The sequence below is a fragment of the Episyrphus balteatus genome, chromosome 2 (assembly GCF_945859705.1).
Source record: "Episyrphus balteatus chromosome 2, idEpiBalt1.1, whole genome shotgun sequence".
In the NCBI taxonomy this organism is placed as follows: Eukaryota; Metazoa; Arthropoda; class Insecta; order Diptera; family Syrphidae; genus Episyrphus; species Episyrphus balteatus.
The window spans coordinates 39,178,117-39,198,504 of NC_079135.1; the positions used below are offsets into that span (position 1 = coordinate 39,178,117).

Below are 20,388 nucleotides of genomic sequence, written 5' to 3' on the forward strand. Positions count from 1 at the left end.
GAGACCGACTAAACTGTCGGCCGATAGAAAGTTTGTAGTGTGCGGGGGCTCTAAGAGACCGACTAAACTATCGGCCGATAGAAAGTTTGTAGTGTGCGGGGACTCTAAGAATACACAAAAGTTTTTTATTTGTTGGTTTACAAATACATTTGTAATCTTCAACAATTATTGTTAACAGCCGCTGTAAACAGGGTGTAATTGTATTTACCTCCCTGGCGGCTTAGAGCTAAAAGCTCCAAAACTGCAACTAACTGCAACCAACTTAACTTAAGACAAAATAAAGAAAAATTATTAAAAAGTAGTACCCACCCATCAATCCATCATTGTCTAATCTAAAATTTTGTATAAAACTTAAATAAAAAAACTATTGTAAGTAGGTACTTATAATTATATATTAGGGGTATTCACGATCCGATGCAACTGGTCTTGTATCATTGCAAAAGTGCAAAAGTGTAAAATCTTACAACACTACAACAACAAAATACCCTACCCCTATTGCAAAATAAAAATACAATGGAGTAAAATTATTTTTGACAGATGGCAGCTCACCGTCGCGTCGCCCATGATAAACAGTTTGTCTTTTTTATTCTGTTTATTATGGTTGTCGGTACTCATGTCCCGTAATTTTTAGTTTCTTTTGATTTAAAATAATCTGTGAAAATTAATTAACCCGAACAAAACGAAGAATTAAATTATAAAAAATGGAAAAAAAGAAGAAGCAACAGTGGAGGAACAACCCTGTTAAAAAAAAACATCATGGATTTCATTCATGCTTCAATATTTACTATAGATAAGAAAAGGGGCGTTCACGATCTATTGTAAAAAAAATAAAATTTTACATTTTTACTAGGCCTGTTGCACCAGATCGTGAATACCCATATTGTAATTAGATTATAAATTAATCATATTATTTTCTTATAATAAAGGATTTAAAGCATCGCTTAAAGAAAATAACTAATTCTTGTGTTTTTTGGCTGCAAAAATAGTTTTGGTTGCCACTAAACTGTGGCAACAACAATAAATGATTATTTAAAAACAAATAAAAATAATCGTTTGTTGTTTTTCACAACAGAAACACTCAGTAAAATACTGGGCTACCAAAAAAACATGTCTGAAATTAAATAATTCGCCATTCAAATTTGAAATGAGATGATTACCTAGATTACCTTTATATGTGAAATTATTACTTGTAATATGTGTACTGTGGCACCAGCCTATCTCCTCCCATAAACTTGATTTACCTATAAAATTAAGTTTTCGTTAAAATAAAAATTATTATAAATTCAAAACAATTTCAATTTTTTTTTATTTTTCTCCTCCCTCGTACATCGTTTTTAATAGCACTATAAGTACTCTGTGATAGCCTTATAGAAGCGAATACCACTTTCGGTTCTTGATGAGAATATTTACCGGAGTCTAACAGTGTACCTCTTTGCACACTTAAAGGAATAAATATTGACAACAATAGTGCCGTTCCATTGGAGGTGGTAGTTTACTCATGAGTAGATCTAGTACTACAATTAACTCGAGAAGATAGAGATAGGAATGTGTAGTTGTTGTACTAGATTTCTACTCACGAGTGGAACAGGGCTACAGTAAGATAATTTTTAGATCACATTTTTTTTTCTCCGTACTGTTGAAAACGAATATGTCATTTTTAAGGTGGATCCAGGTCGAGCTGTGCACAACTCCGCTGAAATTCTTTATTTAATTTTTGCTCAGCTCAATTTTGAAGAGAATTTTTAAACATAAAAATTTAGATCGATCTGCGCACCTGCTAGGCTATTGCTGAAAAATTGTCGGGTCCCAAAAACCAACCAACAGTTAAATATTTTTGTATTGATTATGGTCAATCTGTTGAAACCCTAAAAACTTACATTTCACAGAAAATTTAAAAACCTATTGTGAATGAAACCTAAAATTCTTCATTGCATACTTTTTGCCACTTATCTATCTCGTTTTTTTTTCACTTTTCAATCTGTCAGTGTCAAAAGAAGGTAAATTTCTCTAAAAAAATAATTTTTTCTTCCCCAAATTTTTACTCAAAAACTCACAAATTCAATTAATTTTTAATTATTAAATACAAATTGAATGATTCGCAAATATATACAAAAACATTTGTGCATTATCTCATATCCCCAACTTGTAATATTCACCCAAATTACCTTCCGTCATTATTGGAAGAACATGGATTATTCCACGCTACATCCTCCTGCTAGCGTGCGTGGTATGACCACACTCGATCGTAATGCATTCCACAAAATTATCTCGATTCCCAAATTAATAGTCACAGATCGAAATTCACAAAAAGTTATTCCATTGATAAAGAAACTTTTACTTAAAATGGATCGTTTGAAACCAGTTAGACCATTGATAAAGGAGGAAGGTTTTAAAGAGATTCTTCTTCATCCTGGTCCTGTCACTGGTTGGGAATCACTTCCCAAAGAACTCGATCAAGTCGGAGTTGTTAAAACAGATTTTGAATTTGGTGACTTGGAATTGTCCTATGAAAATTGGCGCGCAGATGAAATTTTGAAATGTGTCCTTCCCGAAGACGATGAAGGTTTAACTTCTTATTCCCGTGTTGGACACATTGTTCATATTAATCTGCGTGACCATTTGCAACCTTACAAGGCACTCATTGGAGATGTCTTGAAAGACAAAGTCCCTGGTTGCCGGACAGTTGTCAATAAAGCTTCAACCATTGACAATGTTTATCGTAACTTTCCCATTGAATTGATTTGTGGGGAAGAAGATTACCAAGTTGAAGTCAAAGAAAATGGTGTATCATTTGAATTTGATTTCTCCAAAGTCTATTGGAATCCACGTTTGGCCACAGAACACGAGAGAATCGTAAAAATCTTACAACCAAATGATGTTCTTTATGACGTTTTTGCAGGAGTTGGACCTTTTAGTGTTCCAGCTGCTAAGAAACGTTGTACTGTTCTTGCCAATGATTTGAATCCTGAAAGTTACAAATGGCTAGAACACAATGCCAAAAAAAATAAATGCTCTGGAAGCATTACAACGTTCAATAAAGATGGGAGGGAATTCATTCTAAAGGAAGTTCGAGATGATCTCATTCGTCGGTTGAACGAAGATTCTCCGAATTACAAAATCCACTTGACAATGAATCTGCCAGCTTTGGCTGTTGAATTTCTTGATGCTTATCGAGGACTTATCGACCCAAAAGAGGTTGATTTTGATAAAACTGACCTCAATTACCCGCTTGTACATGTCTACTCTTTCGCTAAAGGAGAGAATACCCAAGAAATTGTCCAAAAATTAGTGGAAGACAATCTTGGTTTGCCACTGAAAGATAATCTACAGTCAATCAGCTTTGTTCGGAATGTTGCACCAAACAAAGACATGTACAGAGTTGCTTTCTACCTTACCAAGGAGATTTTAACGACTTCGAAAAGCAAAGCTTCGAAACGGAGACCATCGGAAGGAGAAGTCGTTGAAGGAGTTTCAAGTCCTAAAATCCCATGTTCATAGAATCCATTGACTTAGTTTTTTTAATAAAAATGTTAATTTTCACCAAGATTGTAGTTTTATTGGAATTGTTTCCATCTCTTTTTTATTCACAGGCAACGGAAAAAAAGATGGGTCGTAATGCAAAGAAAGGCGCTAAAGGTAAGCCAGGAGCACCAAATAAATCAAAGAAGGATAAGAATGTATTCAAGGTAAACGATGCCAAGTCAAAGAAGAAGCCAAAGGAGGTTCAGGGTAAATTAAAAAAGGTAAGTGTTTCCATATCCTCCCCCTTCAATATTAGACTTAAAAATAAATTCTCTTTTAGATTAAAGAAGCAGTTAAAAATAAACAAGAAAAAGTCGATGCCAGTCTTAAGACTTTACACAAGGACATGGTTGTTAAGAAGCCTGTTGTAGTTAAACCAGCTGCTGGTAAGAAAGGCAAGAAAGCTCCAGCTAATGCAAAGAATGTATCAACTAAATTGGGTGATCTTAAAGTGTAAATTCTACCTCATCCCATCTATAGTAAAAAAAAAAAAGAAACCCATTTGAACAATTTAAACGAATAAAATAAAAAAAAGAATAAATTTTTAAAAAAAGTTAAAATCAAAATGAATCAAAATCAAAAATAAAATGTTTTACCTTTGTATACAACATTTGAGTATATAATATATCGATTTATATTTGTTTGTTGTTATTGTATTTGAGAAGAAAAGCAAATATTAGTTATGTTTTATAAAAATAAATAAAAATGAGAACAACATATTTGTAGACCAAAACAAACCAAAGTATATGAAAGCGTTTGCTAAATAAAAATTACAAAGTACAAATTGAAAGAAAAATTATGTTTTCATTTTTAGGAAATGATCTAGAGATATTGCAGTCAATTAGAATTTAATTGTGGTATGAAACAGGATGATTGACACACCAACCAATCTTATAAGTATTTGTTTATTTAAATTTTTTTTTAAATATTTTTGCATAACTTAAAATTTTATTTTTAGGACAAATCGTCCCGTTTCTGCTTGAACCTCGTAACTACATTTTTTTAGAAGATTGTTTTTTCTGATCGCTTTATAACTAACAGATAGAATAGATGCAACGGTTTAAGTGTAGAAATAAGTCAATCAATATGCTTTAAACATAGCTTAATTGCTCTTTGTTCAATTCATGTTTTTAATTTTGAGAAAAATGTCTATTTATTTTAAGAACTGAACAAAATTTGCCGTGTAGATACGTGGTTCAGGCAGAAACGGGACGAAATACTAACGGTACCTGTCTAATAACAAAAATAAAAATTATTTTTCTCAAAAACGGTTTCAACGATTTTAATTAAAATGTTTGTGTGTTATTATGGCTTTTTCATCCAAACTTTCTTTCTTTTTCTTACATTCCGAGGCCAATATTTTTTCACCAAAGTCTCGAAATTGGTTTTGAATTGAAGATACGAGTTCATTATCAACATGACTATGCATTTAGGTAAAAAAATTACAAATTTATTTTTTTCAGATTTTCGAGAAAAAATCAAGGTTAACCCCTTGCCAAAAAAATTTACATTTTCAAAAACTTGCTCCAAATCCATAAAATGAGACATCAAAAGAAAGGTCTTTTTAAGCTCTATTCACAACTGAAAACCAAGTTTCCTAGAGGTCTAGTTCCTGAGATATTTCCATACAAACATTTTTGTTCTTTTTTTTTCTTTTTCTTACTTTCCGAAGCCGATATCTTTTGACCAAAGTCTTGAAATTGGTTTTGAATTGAAGACACGAGTTCATTATCAACATGACTATGCATTCGGGTAAAAAAATTACAAATTTATTTTTTTCAGATTTTCGAAAAAAAATCAAGGTTAACCCCTTGCCAAAAAAATTTACATTTTCAAAAACTTCCTCCAAATCCATAAAATGAAACATCAAAAGAAAGGTCTTTTTAAGCTCTATTCACAACTGAAAACCAAAATTTTCCTGGAGGTCTAGTTCCTGAGATATTTCCATACAAACATTTTTGTTCTTTTTTCTTTCTTTTTCTTACTTTCCGAAGCCGATATCTTTTGACCAAAGACTCAAAATTGGTTTTGAATTGAAGACGCGAGTTCATTATGAACATCACTATGCATTCGGGTAAAAAAATTACAAATTTATTTTTTTCAGATTTTCGAGAAAAAATTAAGGTTAACCCCTTGCCAAAAAAATTTACATTTTCAAAAACTTCCTCCAAATCCATAAAATGAGACATCAAAAGAAAGGTCTTTTTAAGCTCTATTCACAACTGAAAACCAAAATTTTCCTGGAGGTCTAGTTCCTGAGATATTTCCACACAAACATTTTTGTTCTTTCTTTCTTTTTCTTACTTTCCGAAGCCGATATCTTTTGACCAAAGGCTCGAAATTAGGTAAGTAAGTTCATAATCAACAGGCCAATGCATTCATGTAAAAAAATTACATATTTATTTTTTTTTAGATTTTCGAGAAAAAATCAAAAAATTGCCAAAAAAAATTATATTTTCAAAAACTTCCTCCAAATCCTTTAAGTGCGATATCAAAAGAAATGTCTTTTAAAGCTCTATTCACAACTGAAAACCAAAAGTTTCCAGGAGGCCTGATTCCTGAGATATTTCCATATATTAAAACCGAGAAACTTGAACTCATTGTTTCTGCAAAAATAAAACCCGTAACGGTTTTAACTCCAACATTAAAAAAATATAATAACCATATTTGGAAAAAAGTTGTTGAAAAATCAAAAGAATTTTATTTATATTTGTTTATATTATTTAAAGTGATTTACATACACTCAGTTTGTCGATTTGTTTTTAAATATACATATAATTGTAGATATATATTCGGCTTGTAAATAAAGTAGTAAATTTGAATTGAATAATTTGTTCGATAAAATACAAAGATTTATAACAACAACAAAAAAAAGTGTAAAAATGCTTACCCACTTATAAACACACACTTTGTATGTATGTACATAAATAACTATATATAAACATAATTTGATTTAGTTACAATACACTTGGCTTACAAGAATACATACATATATATTTAAATTATTTAAGTCATTATTAAGGAAACACTATCTATTTAAACAAATATTTGAGTTCTTTTTTTAATCTTTATAAAACTTTGAATAGAATATACATGGGCACTAAATTTTACAAAGGCAAAAACGTTTATCATTTCCTCAGAACAGTAACAATCGTTTCATAGCAAAAATGCATTTTATAAATTTTGGTTTTCTTTGTGCTTTGGCCTAAATGGACTAGAATTCGTGAAATTTAAATGTTTTACTTTATTGTGCGCATCATAAGAATATATTTTGTTTCAATGAGTGTGATAATGTTGCAAAAAATATTACAGCTTAATCCTTGAGAATACAAAAATGTAAAATATTGAGATTGTGCTCTTTGGAAGTTCACATCTATAGAAGACAAATAAAGCGAGTTGTGCTGTCTGTTTTCAGTTTTTCTCTGCTGATTAAAACATTCCTGGTCTGTCAGATTCTTGGTTCCCTGATTTCTCAAAGAACATTGCATCCTTGACGGAAATAAATAAAAAATATATTTAAAAAAAGAAAACTTATGGCAGGCATTTGATAAACTTACAATAAGGAATGTGGCTCCTAGAAGAACAGCTTTCATTCGAACATCCAAATCCATTGGGAAATTAATTCCAAAGAAATCAGCATCAGTAAACATTTCTCTGGCCAGTCCGGACCATTGTTTCGAGATCTTGCCAACTTTCTCCCCAGTCAATGAAACCACCTGAAAAAAAGAAAATATTATGATATAAGAAAAATTATTACTTTCCTGGTTGAAAATTAATAGTACCTCAAAATCTACATCGCCACACATTGAAAAAGTACAAAATGGACCCTCAATTCGTAGCATAGTTTCACCCCTTTGATTATTAATTCTAAAAGATGGCGAACATAGGGACCATTCTTGTTCAACTGAACCAATCACATTGCCTGGTGGTGAGGAAACTTCTATCGTTTGCAAACAACACGGGAAACAACATTTATCACAAGCCAATGGACGATTTAAATGTATAACTTCATTTTTATAATTATCAAAGATTCTCATATCGAATGGACGGGAGGGACCGCAGCAATTACGTGTGCAGCAATCGTTGTCCTCTGCAGCAAAGTAAACATTTTGGCCTAAACTATTTTTGATTGAGAACTTATTGTTAGTTTCGAAGCCAGTAAATGCTTCGAGTAGTTCAACTTTTTGCTTAACTAAGAGTTGGTCGATAGTCATAAGGTACTCCAAGCCGCGCGGACAGTTCGGAGCTCCAGCGGGTATAGTCATCCATTCGCCTGAAAAAAATATAAACATTAAATACAAATACATATTTAGACTTCTTAAAAGTTAAATTAAACAAGTTAAAATTAAAAATAAATTAAATAATAATGGTCTTGAAGAAACTCTAAAGCTAGACCAACATCTGCTGAATGTCTCATTACATATTATGTACAATGTACATTATATAACATCCAATGAATATAATTGCACTCTCACTTTAAACCTTAATAAGACTTTACAACTTGAAATCCTTTTTAAGGAAAGACTGACAAGAAGATATCCTAAGCTTATTTCACTGATCGTTTAAAGCTGTAGTGTTGGTTTGTAGTCTATTCGTAATGCCTGAATGTCTCAAATGTTTTTTGTTTATTTGTCTTTAAGACTTGCCATGAACAAAAAAAAGTTTCTTATATGAAACTATTAAATCGGCCATTTCAAATAACAGAGAAGACATATTGACCTTGTTTCCAGTTTATCTTGTTGAAGAAGCAATCTTTTTTCTTGAAACTTGGTAGGTCTTAAGGGCCCAGGATAAAGTTGATGTTCTAGAAGTTTTACGAAAAAGTACTTAATTAAAAAGTACCAAATTATTCACAGATAAAGCGGTGACGGAGAAGACGCATACAATTCATCTCCGATACCGTCTTTGTCTGTTAATTATTTAGCTTTTTTGAATTAGTTTTTCTTGAAACTTCTAGAACTTCAATTTTATCATGAGCCCTTAACACCCACCAAGTTTCAAGAAAAAATATTGCTTCTTCAACAAGATAAACTGGATAATAAGCGTGAACATGTCCTAAAAATGCCGAAATTTAAAAAATACTACATTCAATGGAGTACAAGCAATGCAATACAGGCAATTTTTTGAAAAAATAATAAGTAGCTATTGGCTACTATTAAACAAATAAAAAGTATGCAAACTTTTTTCTCAAATTTTTTGCATCAAATTGTTTTTTCAATTGGAGCAAAATACCAAAGACCAACTGAGTTAAGAAAGTTATGCAATTTAAAATCCCAATGGGTTGTCAAAACGGGTCATTATTCAAAGAAAGTCAAATTTTGAATAGCACAGCTCAGAATAGCAAAACACGAAATGACAAATAAATTCAATTTAGAATTCATTATGATACCTCTTTATTATATACCAACCCTTTTCTCTACTTTTGCACCCTAGTACTAGTTTATTATTTCTGAATAACACATTTGATTTATTTATAGTATCCCATTGAAATGATATTATTACCGCATCATCAACCCCTTTAAAATGATTTTGAAACACAAATAGACAGTAATACGAGTATACAACCAATCAGAAGATCATGGTCATTATCTTGTTTTGAGTATTGTTTGGCTACTTTACTTTATGCCAGCAAACTATATTTCTAGAATCAAATTTTCTTCAAAACATACTCGCTTACGACTATAAGGTCAACTCGGCCTACATAAACTCAATTGAATCAAATTGAATTAGTGAATATCGTCACTCGGAGGCCAAGTTAACCCTATTTACAAATTTAAAGAAAACAATTTCATTGGACATTGTCAAGATTAATCTGCCACCATGTTCGTCAAGTAGGTTATTCAGTTTGCAAAGAAATCTTTTTTTTGTTTGTTTCGCTGATTATCTTCTTATTATCGCGTAGCTAAGTCGATAATGATAAGAACAATAAATTTAAAAGTTTCCAAACAATTACTAATATTTAAAGACGCTCGCGATAGCTTAATGTGACTTTGAAGAAATTAATTAAGAATGACTCTTGAACTTTATTATCATCTTGGCCACAAGGGAGGAATAGCTATTTCCTATTATAAAAGATTATACCTTCTGTCTTCATCCGATAAAATTGTTTCATATCCTTTTTTCTTAGAAGACTTGTTTATTCGCAGTGATCGACGGAATTTCTTTCCCAATGACTTGGCTTCCACCATCGATGGCGTGACAAAGGATATTTTTGTTCTTCGTAGATTTGTATATTTCTCACACAATTGACTCCAGAGCACTTGAAAGACATTAACTTTATTTGAATCCTCCGGAGGATCATTGTAAAGTTCATTGGTAGATGTAAAATCAATCACAGCACTCATTCTTCACAAAAACCCCAACAACAGTATTCCAAAATTTAGTTAGTAACGTTCTCCCGTTTGAGATTGTTTGACTGACACTGGACAAGAACAGAATGAACTAAGCTAAACATCTGCAATCAAAACAATATTAGACGTTAGACACGACTAAAATAACCACCACTAGCGTAAGTAAAATTTAAGTATCATTTAGTTGATTAAGAATGATAAGAAGGGCGACAAAGACCGAGATATCTTTTGCGAACAATGTGAAAATGACTTTGAGATTGAAGTAGCGCGCTGCTTGAAACCACAGTAGATATACGATACGATTGAATCTATAACAACAAATGTACAGAAAACCGCAATGAGGGAGGATGTTAGGCAATAAACAATTGTCAGTTACAAAACAACGCGATCAACGCAACCCTTGCATTAGCTTGCTCTTCGACTGAGACAATGCATATATTACACTGCACATTGAACTTATTATAAGCCATATGAAATTGAGGAGCAATGGAATAATTATTGTTCTTCGGTGGGTAATCTTGATAGGTCAGAGGCTAAGTTAATGCTTATCAGTGTGATACAAGAAGAAATAAATGTTGGAAGCTAAATAATATAATTAATCTCTAATTAAGACAATATTATATTTGCGACTAAATTTTTCTTTTAAACAAACTGTTCCAATTTACCGAGAGATTAATTGAGGATTTATTGACTTTGGGTTCGGTATGAGAAATGCATATTTAATGAGGTATGTGTATATAAATGCACTGATAGTGAAAGTTGTTTTGATAATAAAATTACTTAATGGAAAATGAAATGTAACGATCATGAAAATTACCAACGTGGGAGCAATGATCAGGAGAATGTTTTATTGATAGGAGTGATAATTAATATTTTGTTTCAACATTGAAACAAATAAATAAATAGAAAGAATTGATATAATGCATTAACTATATCAACGTTCAGCAAAACCGCCTATTTTAAGAGTACACTCTGAATTGTCGTTTAAGAGTGTGGTGTCTGTAATCGATATTTACTGAATCTGAATGCATTAACATAACACACAATTTTATTAGAAATTTCATACTATCATATATATTTGTCTTTGAATAATCTACTAGTTTTGTTTAAACGCAAAATTGTATACAAGTTCATACTAACATTTTCGTTATGCCTTCAATCTAAAAATTTGCTTTTGGCTCTCAGGCTATTGTATCAAAATATTTTCAGTAACATTGACGACTTGGGAGCTATACGCAAAAAACGTTTTTTGAAAAAATAAAAATAATTCAAAACAATTTTTTTTTTTTTGAGAATCGTATGGTCTTCAAGATTTTTATTGAAATATAATATATTTATATAGCTATTACCGTTTGAAAGTTATATGCGAAGAATCGATATTTTTGACTCAACTAGATTAAATTATTATAATCTTTGAACAACAACAACAAGCCAGTACACTACGCACTGCGCTACCTCACCACATGATTAGCTTCACCCAATTTTAGGCTTTTTAGTTTATCAACATTTCAAATGAATAGACTTAGCATTTTTACTAGCTCCTTGAAGTATGATTATTGTTATTGGGCTCTTTCATGTTTTTCTCCATACTCTTAGGCATATCAACAATTCGTTGCATATACGAAAGTAGGGAAGTGATAAGAAAGATTTTAGACGCTGGTCTTGATTAGTTCTATATTAAGTTTCATTTTCGTATGTTTCCATACTTGCAGTCAGGCTGCTATTTAAATTATGTTATGACACTTTCAAGATTCGCTTTTTGACTTATGGGTATGTATTCGTTATGACAAAATAGATATACATAAGTGGTATTAAAAATTACAACATTCCATTCAAATTAACACTTTGGATAAAAGTTCACATTCACCCCTATTATGGATGGCGTTTGTCATAAAAATACAAGAAAATGACTTTTTCTAGAAGCGGCAGCCGTTCTTCCTTATGGCACCACAAATGCACTACTTAAGCCTCAATTTTGGCTTCCAGAGCATGTCGTTTTTGTGTCGTTTTATGAGAAACGCCAACCGTAAAAGGGTTGATTATTTATTAATTCATAAGACAGGTTACGTAATGTTAAAGTCGAATGATTATTTGCTTTATAATAAAAAAATATAAACTAACCGAGAAAATGTTTAAAAAAAAAGTTGCGTATACGCCACATTAACCCTCTAAGTAAAACCGCCAACAAATAATTTAAAAAAGTACTTCTGTTTAAATTATGTAACCAGTTGACTTTTGAGTATTCACGGACCCTATGTAAATGTACATTATAATAAGTGAAAATAAGTTTTTAATTTTTACCCAAAAATCATTTGTAAAAAAACACGTACGTCAAGCTTGTTTAAAGACTGCAACGTAAATCGGTTCGGCAGACATTCATTATCTTTACAATTAGAGTAAAGCTAACGGATGGTCTTGATGATATTAATATGGCGCTACGGATTTTAATTCGCTTTCTGATCTAAATATCCCTATGAGCATCGCAGACGCTGGCTGTTTGTCCTACTGTTCATCGATCCTAACGCTTAACGAGTGTACGGAGGCATGATCGATGATTTCATCACACAAATTGAAAAACATTTTTGGTAATAAATCAATTAATTTGAAGTTCGTGCAAACCCAAATGTAGAAGATAGCCCTGTATGTTGTACTTAAATATTTAAGTTTCGTTTCAGCAAATGGCGTTATTTGTATTTTATTTAAAAAAATGAAATTAACTTTCCATACAAGTCAAATTTTTAAAGCAACATGCTCGATTTCCGAAACTCTTTCAATATCATAGAACTACAACGGACCAATCAGTGGCCTAAGTTTTTCAGTTGTTTTTCTGAATCCGTAATAACCTACGATATGATATGAGCCGTGTGTTATTGGTGGTCAATATTTTACTTAGTAAACATTTTATGATTTAAAAACCATTAAACGATTATTTTTTTTTATTATTAATAATATGACTCACGCATTTCGCTAGGCGCCATATTTTATCTTGAGTAAAATGTAAAATATAAAAATCTTACCGGGTCCAACAGCTCCTGGTGGTGGCATCGGTCCAGTTGGTTGATTAACTATAGGTGGTTGAGGTCCATAGCCACCATAGCCTGGTTGGTGTCCACCATATGGAGGCTGTTGCCCACCATATGCTGGTTGTTGTCCACCATATGGAGGTTGTTGTCCACCAAAAGCAGGCTGTTGTCCAATATATGGAGGCTGTTGCCCACCATATGGAGGTTGTTGACCGTTAAATGGTGGAGCAGCACCACCACCATATGGCGGTGGATATTCTCCTTGATTTACCGGAACATAACCCTCAGGTGCACTGGGAGGCTTGAATCCCTAAATTATATTATATATATATAAATAATGAGTTATTTGGAAACCATAAATGTAGCAATTAAATGAGAAATATAATATTCCATGCTTTTTCTATGATTTTTAAATGATGAGTAAATGGGTTTTGTTATAATTCTTCTTCTTCATTCAAGCGCCTTCTGAAGAAATAATTTGAGATTACGTAGAATCTTACGACGTGTCTCACTGAGTTAGTACAGCTTTTCAGGAGTCAAAATGAAATCTGCCAGTTTACAGCAAATATTTAGAACGCTGTAGATTAGCTTAGGCCAGATCTGCTTGGTAGCTTGACAATTGGTGATACTTGACTATATATTGTTTGTTTTTCTATAAAGATTCTTACTATAGCATGAGCTTGCACATAGCGTTGGGTATGCTACGCATAAAAAATTATCCGTTTGTTGTGGTTACAAAGAATTTATTATACTACACTTTTACATATCTTACCCGTCTACAACAAATGATTACTAATAATAAAAAAAATATTGTTATTGTTTACAATGTAAAATGTTTACTGAGCTTTGTACATAGTTTCCAATAAAACACGGCTTTGTCGTTTTGGTAGTATTTCGCAATCAATATGAAAATAACTTTCCGAAAGCCACATAAACTTTGAACACATCATAAATGATAGGTTTTAATCTAATTTCTTACCTCTTTTAAAAACATATTTGCTTAAATATTCAAGGGGGAAGTGATAATGTTATGCAAAATAAATAATAAAACGCAGACAAAACTTTAGACAAATAAATTGCACGACTGGGGTCGCACGTACTTGCTCTTATGCTTAAAGTAACTATAATGTTAAAGCTTTTCATTCAAGAAATTTAAAATTTGATATTTTGAAGAAATTTCATAAGTAGTATAAAAAAATTAAATCTGTTTTTATAATTAATTAAACTCCGTTTTAAATTATCTTAAAAAAAATAAAAAATATGCCATTTTATTTCTTGTATAAAAAGGTATTTTTAGAAAAAAATTTTCGAAAATTGTAGGAGCCGTTTTTTAAAAAAATAATTTTTTATATATAAAAATTTTTTAACATTTTTCAAAAAAAAAGTTGGTATGCCATTTTGAAGAAATAATTAATTTACACATAAAAACTAAATTTCAAAATTTTTCATTGATTCGTTTTCAAAAAATTGATTTTTCAAAAAAAAATTTTGAAATATTTTTAAAAAAACCAAAAATGCGTTTTTTGAAAATTTTCTAAAATTTTATTATTATCTTTACTTACACACTTTTGTATAAAAATTTTCATTTAAATCGGGTTAATGTTGTACGAGATATTCAGAAACGAAAAAAACCGTTCTATGACAGGTACCGTTAATAACGGTACAAAAAATATTTTTTTTATTTAAAAAGTTGGCTATTATGTGTAGTACTACACACAAAAATTTTAATCAAAATCGTTAGAGCCGTTTTTGAAAAAAATTAACTTTTCTATTTCCGTTATATGGCAGGTACCGTTAGTTTTGGTCATAAAAAAAAAATTTCAATTTCCCCTCTAGGGAATCACCAAAAACTGCTAACCACCAAGTTTGAAGAAAATCACTTCACTCGTTTAGGCTGCAGCTCCAGATACTGTCTCTATCACACACACACAGACAGACAGACAGACAGACAGACAGACAGACAGACAGACAGACAGACAGACAGACAGACAGACAGACAGACAGAATTGCCGGACCCACTTTTTTGGCATTCTCCATCATCGTAATGTCATGTAAAATTGTTATCTCGAGTTCGATTTTTTTTACGAATCCTAAACTTGCCCTATAGTACCTATATCGCAAGTAAAAATAGTTTGACTAAATTGAACTTTTTTTTTTTTGACATAAATAAATATCACAGTTTTTAACCGGCTGTTGCACGAGTACAAATGACAAAAATATTGCAAATCAGAAATTTGTACAAAATAAAAATTCTTAAAACAAGAAACTCGTGAGCAAACAATTCTTGTTTAAGTTGTCACACGTTTTATTATCAAAGCAAAAACAATCTAACAGGCGCGTCTCACAAAGAGATTTTTTTAAGTTAGATAAAAAATCCCAACTGAGTGCCCGTTTTTTTTTTTTTTTTTGAAGCTTCTGAGATGAAGATGAAGTTTGTGCGAAAAACTAGCGAATAGATCGACCGATTTGGATGATTTTTTTTACGTTTATTATAAAAAAAGTAAAAAAAATACCAAATCAAATATTTAAATATATTTATATTTAATATTAATTTGAGATCTGACTACTTCTTTTTGGATTTTAAGGCGTTACATTTATGTAAATCTGAGAATCTAGGTAAAGAAGCCCATGCCTTCTAACAACGAATTTAATCTTCTGGCAGAGGTTTTTGGCGCTGAACGCAATTATAATTAATGCGGGTAATATTGCATTAATTAATTAGTTTAAAATTGGGTAGAAATTTATTTGTAAATGAAAAACACCGCAGTTTTGCGTAGAATCGACAAAGTCACAGATTATGGAAGAACTATGAATTGTAAGCATCTTGGAATGAAATTTTTAAAATATTCATTCATTTTTTTATAAATATGTAATTTGAAATCGATAAAAATCATTTACAATTAAAATAAAATTTAAAAAGAGTTACCATTAATATTGATTTAAAAAAATAGAAGTATTTTTATGAAAAGACTAGCAGACCCGGCGGACTCCGTTACGCCTTTTCTGCTATTTACTTCCAATTTTGGAGTGTGTCAATCTTTTCCAAAAAAGATCGGGTCACAATATCAAATACAGAGGTCGAATCACCGCACACGATTTAGATCATACGTTAACGTTTTGACTATTGCTCTCTCTATTTAATCAGTAGAAAAAGATAGGGACACATAGCAACCATACGTTCACGAACGTATGCCGTAGTTCGACCCCAGGTCTTTATAAATAAAAGGATGTGGTTTTGGAGTTCTATTGATCGCATTATCAAGATTGATTTTTGTAGGCCTAAAGTTGATTGAATGGCCGATTTTCAGACTTCCCGACATACACAAAATTTTCGAAAAGATCGTTCCAAGAAGATATAAAAAAATTTGGCTGGACCACCCTAACAATTTAGAGGTATGAAAAATAGATGTTGGCCGATTCTCAGACCTACCTGATATGTGTACAAAATTTCATAAAAATCAGTCCAGCCGTTTCGGAGGAGTTTGGTAACAAACAGTGCGACATGAGATTTTTATATATTAGATAGTTTTTTTTTTTTAATAGCACTACCACTTTTGTTAACAAAATTGAAATAAGCATTTCCAAATAAGTATCGTCGGCTTAGAGTGTAAATCTGCTAACTCTACTTATAATTGATTCCAAATTTGATTAAAAATACAAAACGCTTTCAAATCTTATCAATTCTTTAACATTTTGTAGTATAGAAACTAAAGTATAACTTTATGTTGATTTGGATTTTATTTTTTAACAAGAGCGTTAAAGTGGAGCTTCACTCTAAGTTTACGATATTTGTATTGTTCAAGATTTCAAAATATATCCTCTGCACAGTGCTAAAAACGACAAGTACTAGGTATGAAGTTAATACGGTATTGTCCGAAGGGCAGACTACAGATGTTCCCCGCATAAAGTGTGGAAAAAACCTACTCTTTGGCACAAAGTTATAGCACAGGTTATGATCGCTTAAGCGATTGCGACGAAAAAACTGTGACAGACTTCGGAATATTAATGTTATTTTTTTAAATAAAGCTTTTTATTTACAAATATGCTCAGAAAATATTACAAAATCCTTCTCCGACACCAAGTCTTCTCTACGGCCCTGCGCGTACCTATTCCATGATACAACTACCAGCTGTATCATATCATAATCGTTTGGTACATGAATACATTTCACAGATAATATTTTTGAATTTATCTTAACCCGTGCTAAAAATAAGTCAGTTATTTAAATTTTGCTTATTTGTTAAGTTTTGCATTTATTAAAAAAAATGCAATTTACAATGCGTCCCACGTTTCAATCAGGCAAATTGGTTTCAATTTAATCAATAATATTTTGGTTGCTTGAAAAGTGAATGCATCAAAATCAAAGCGATCGTGTCATGTTTGTAAAGTATATTATGAACGCCCCTTATAACTCCTGAATAGCGGCAGTATGATTAAAAGTAGATAAGTTAAAAAACACTTGTGTTTACAATCAGAATTTTCATTTTATCGTTTTTAGGAAATGACACATCTTGTATAAGTTTTTTTTGTGTTTCAGTGTACAAATATATGCAAAACCTTTGAAATTAAGATAACTTTAGTTTATAATTACTACTCTACATCATATACATATTTGTATTTAATTGAAGCGATGTATATTTAAACGTTCTATATATTGGTAGGTACAGTGAAAAAAAAAATTGTACCTACGTTTTCAGCTTGGATTGGAAAAACCAAGAATTAGTAGCAGTGGCTATAGTATAGACTAATCGCCGCTGTACTTTACAACAAAAACCTTATTGTAAATAACAAAACTAACACATGCTCCGAATGTAAACAAAAATCTATGCACATGTTGACACAGCTGACTACTCTACATTATAAAAAATGCTCGTTTCATCGGAAAAACTGCATATTGAGAATTCAAAGTACCACACAAATACATGCATTAACTTTTCTCATTACTCATTCATATTTAGTCATAATTATAATGTAAAGTTATGGGAAGCTAAGCTTAAAATCCAGTTGGACTGGTAGATAATGTCTACGTCATACAACAATATAATTAAACATCTTAAATGCAACGTCTGCAAAGGAATTTTTAACAATGTTGTTTGATGCTAAAGTATAGCTTTATAAGTAATGATGTAAAAAAGAGTATACTTCATAAAAGGAAGCAGTCCAGTCTGAAGATGATACATATTGCAGAATAAATAGACTTTTATAAATAAATTAGGAGTTGGCAACCGAACAGGTCATAAGTATTTAGACTTTTTTTTTACAACACAAGCTTATCGAAGATGATACGAAATCTTATAGAAAACCCATCTTTTGTTATTGATTTTGTATAGAATAGATGCATTAGATAGAAATAATTTGCATTTATGAATGCCCATATTTTTGACACTTTAGATACCTATGAATCTCAAGAGCAAAGACCAATTGCAATGAAATGGCTATAGTGTCATTCTAAAGCTTGCCATTTGTTTCAAATAATGATTTCCCAATTCCTTTAAGAAATTCAAACAAAACAATGACGTTTCTTCTCAATTTAGGAAGTTCTTAACACAAATCATTCATTGATCTATCATTTTAACGTCTGGAAAAATTAAAACCTAATTAATTGGTTGCCAATTTTTTTCGTTAAAATTAACTTATTCGACCTCATACTGCAAAACATAAATAAAATGAAGACAAAAATGTATTTAAGAAACAACAAAAATGTTCACCAAATTGGTGACGTCAGTATTATTTTTATCAAACTTTGGACAAGAAGAAGAGCATTGTAGTAAATATATTTATGTGTACAACTTTGGCTGGGTAGGTACTTTTTTTTTTCTTGTTCTGTCTTACATGCATACAAATCATACTAGATTTTCTAAATAGTGATGATAAAATAAATATATAAAATTCCAAATGGAACTACTCACAAAATTGCTCCCTTGATTCGGATTATTTGCCTGTGGCGGTGGGTAACCGGCTCCAAATCCCGGAGGAACGTAACCGCCCTGTCCAACGTTGTTCATTGGCATCGACATTTTCTTTTAGATCAACAAAGAGATAAAATTTCTTATATTTAAATATTTCTTAGCAGAACTAAAGCAGAAAAAAGCATGATTGTTGATATATTTGACTGAGGAATATAGATACTTACCTATGAGAATATAAATGTGAATTTAAGGAAAAATTGGAAAGGGAAATAATTTAGCAAATGTTTACGTTTTTATCCAAAATATTGAATAGATTTTGCACTCTTGTATGTTCTCTGAAGAAATTTTTGGGCCACTATTAAACCGATTACTTTCGCTAATGCATGGATATGGAAGAAGATGGAACGGATATGGATATGGAAGAAGATGGTTCCCTATAAACAAATGTCAATTTTACTTAAGTATTGGTAAATGATGAGTGTAAAAATACAGGAGTGAATTTATATATTTTGGCAGTGATGAGGCGTTAAAACTAGTTGAGCAAAGTTAATTAATACATTTTGTGTTTGAATGAGAGTTGTATGGTTTATAAATTTTGTTTTTAGTGAAATTTTGTGAAATATTCATTTTGATAATAAGAGTTGTTAATTAAATAAAAACTTATTTAAGAATTTTTTAACTGGCGCCTTTACCACAATTCTTCAAATCATACTTTAACTTCGTCCCTGTTGTAATTTATTAGTGTTTGTGATAGGTCATTTCTTTTTATACATGCATAAAATGGACAAAATAAAGATGACAGATAAATAAATTACAGGGATGGCCGGAGGGAATGTAAGAATGCTGCCAAATTAACTCGACGTAACATTTTTATGCAGACTTTTCACGAGTCGATTTTAGTCATGCAGTTCTCCTCTTATATATTTTTGGGATAGAATCATGGTATAAAAAGACAAGGTATGATCATTAGAGTCGCCATTTTACAAAATGGAGTAATAAGTTTTCAACGTTTAATTTGGCAAAGTCAAAAGTAACAACAATTTCCAAGAAATTTTTTTTTACAACAACAATTTCAATAGAACAGCTGTCAAAAGCTTAGGAAGTCATCTTTTTTTTAATCTGACAGTTCTCGATACAGACTTTTTTTCTTATGATCATACTTTCTCTTTTTATACCATGGAATAGAATTACGGCATACAATTATACGACCATACTATTTTGACTATTGCTATCTCTATTTAATCAGTAAAAAAAGACAGACATAGCGTTAATACGTTAACGTAATGATCGTAATCGAATGCAGTAATTCAGCCCCAGAAACATACAGTGTGATACAGCAGGAATGTGCAAAAAAGCTAGATCGTGTAGGTTCGGTCGAGACAAGAAATAAATCGTATGGGAGGGGGTCTAAAAATACTTTTCTGAAAAACATTTCATATTTTAAATTCATTTGGGAAACATTGGTTTTGGCCTTGAAAAATATATTATTCTACATTCACAACTACTAAATATGAGCATAAAGTTTTAATTTGCATTTAAGGCTCAAGGAGAAAATATATAAAATTAGAAAGCATTATCGAAAAC

At 31.2% G+C, this 20,388-nt stretch overlaps 3 protein-coding genes across 3 annotated transcripts; 2 read left to right on the forward strand and 1 right to left on the reverse strand.

Annotated features, from left to right (window-relative positions):
• The first annotated feature begins 1,880 nt into the window (after positions 1-1,880).
• LOC129911634 (tRNA (guanine(37)-N1)-methyltransferase) lies at positions 1,881-4,038 on the forward strand. The gene is made up of 3 exons (XM_055989491.1): positions 1,881-1,997; positions 3,591-3,743; positions 3,803-4,038. The coding sequence occupies exons 2-3, from the start codon at positions 3,606-3,608 to the stop codon at positions 3,977-3,979; spliced, it is 315 nt and encodes a 104-aa protein (XP_055845466.1). The 5' UTR covers positions 1,881-1,997; positions 3,591-3,605; the 3' UTR covers positions 3,980-4,038.
• On the forward strand, positions 2,004-3,544 carry LOC129911633 (tRNA (guanine(37)-N1)-methyltransferase). Its single transcript, XM_055989490.1, has one exon. The coding sequence runs from the start codon at positions 2,092-2,094 to the stop codon at positions 3,496-3,498; it is 1,407 nt and encodes a 468-aa protein (XP_055845465.1). The 5' UTR covers positions 2,004-2,091; the 3' UTR covers positions 3,499-3,544.
• Positions 4,039-6,557: 2,519 nt separating the features above from the next.
• LOC129910026 (phospholipid scramblase 2-like) lies at positions 6,558-18,959 on the reverse strand. The gene is made up of 5 exons (XM_055987267.1): positions 18,805-18,959; positions 12,890-13,205; positions 7,305-7,795; positions 7,080-7,238; positions 6,558-7,011 (listed from the first exon to the last, which is right to left on the reverse strand). Exons 1-5 carry the CDS (start codon positions 18,910-18,912, stop codon positions 6,952-6,954), a joined length of 1,134 nt encoding a protein of 377 aa, XP_055843242.1. The 5' UTR covers positions 18,913-18,959; the 3' UTR covers positions 6,558-6,951.
• Positions 18,960-20,388: the final 1,429 nt, after the last annotated feature.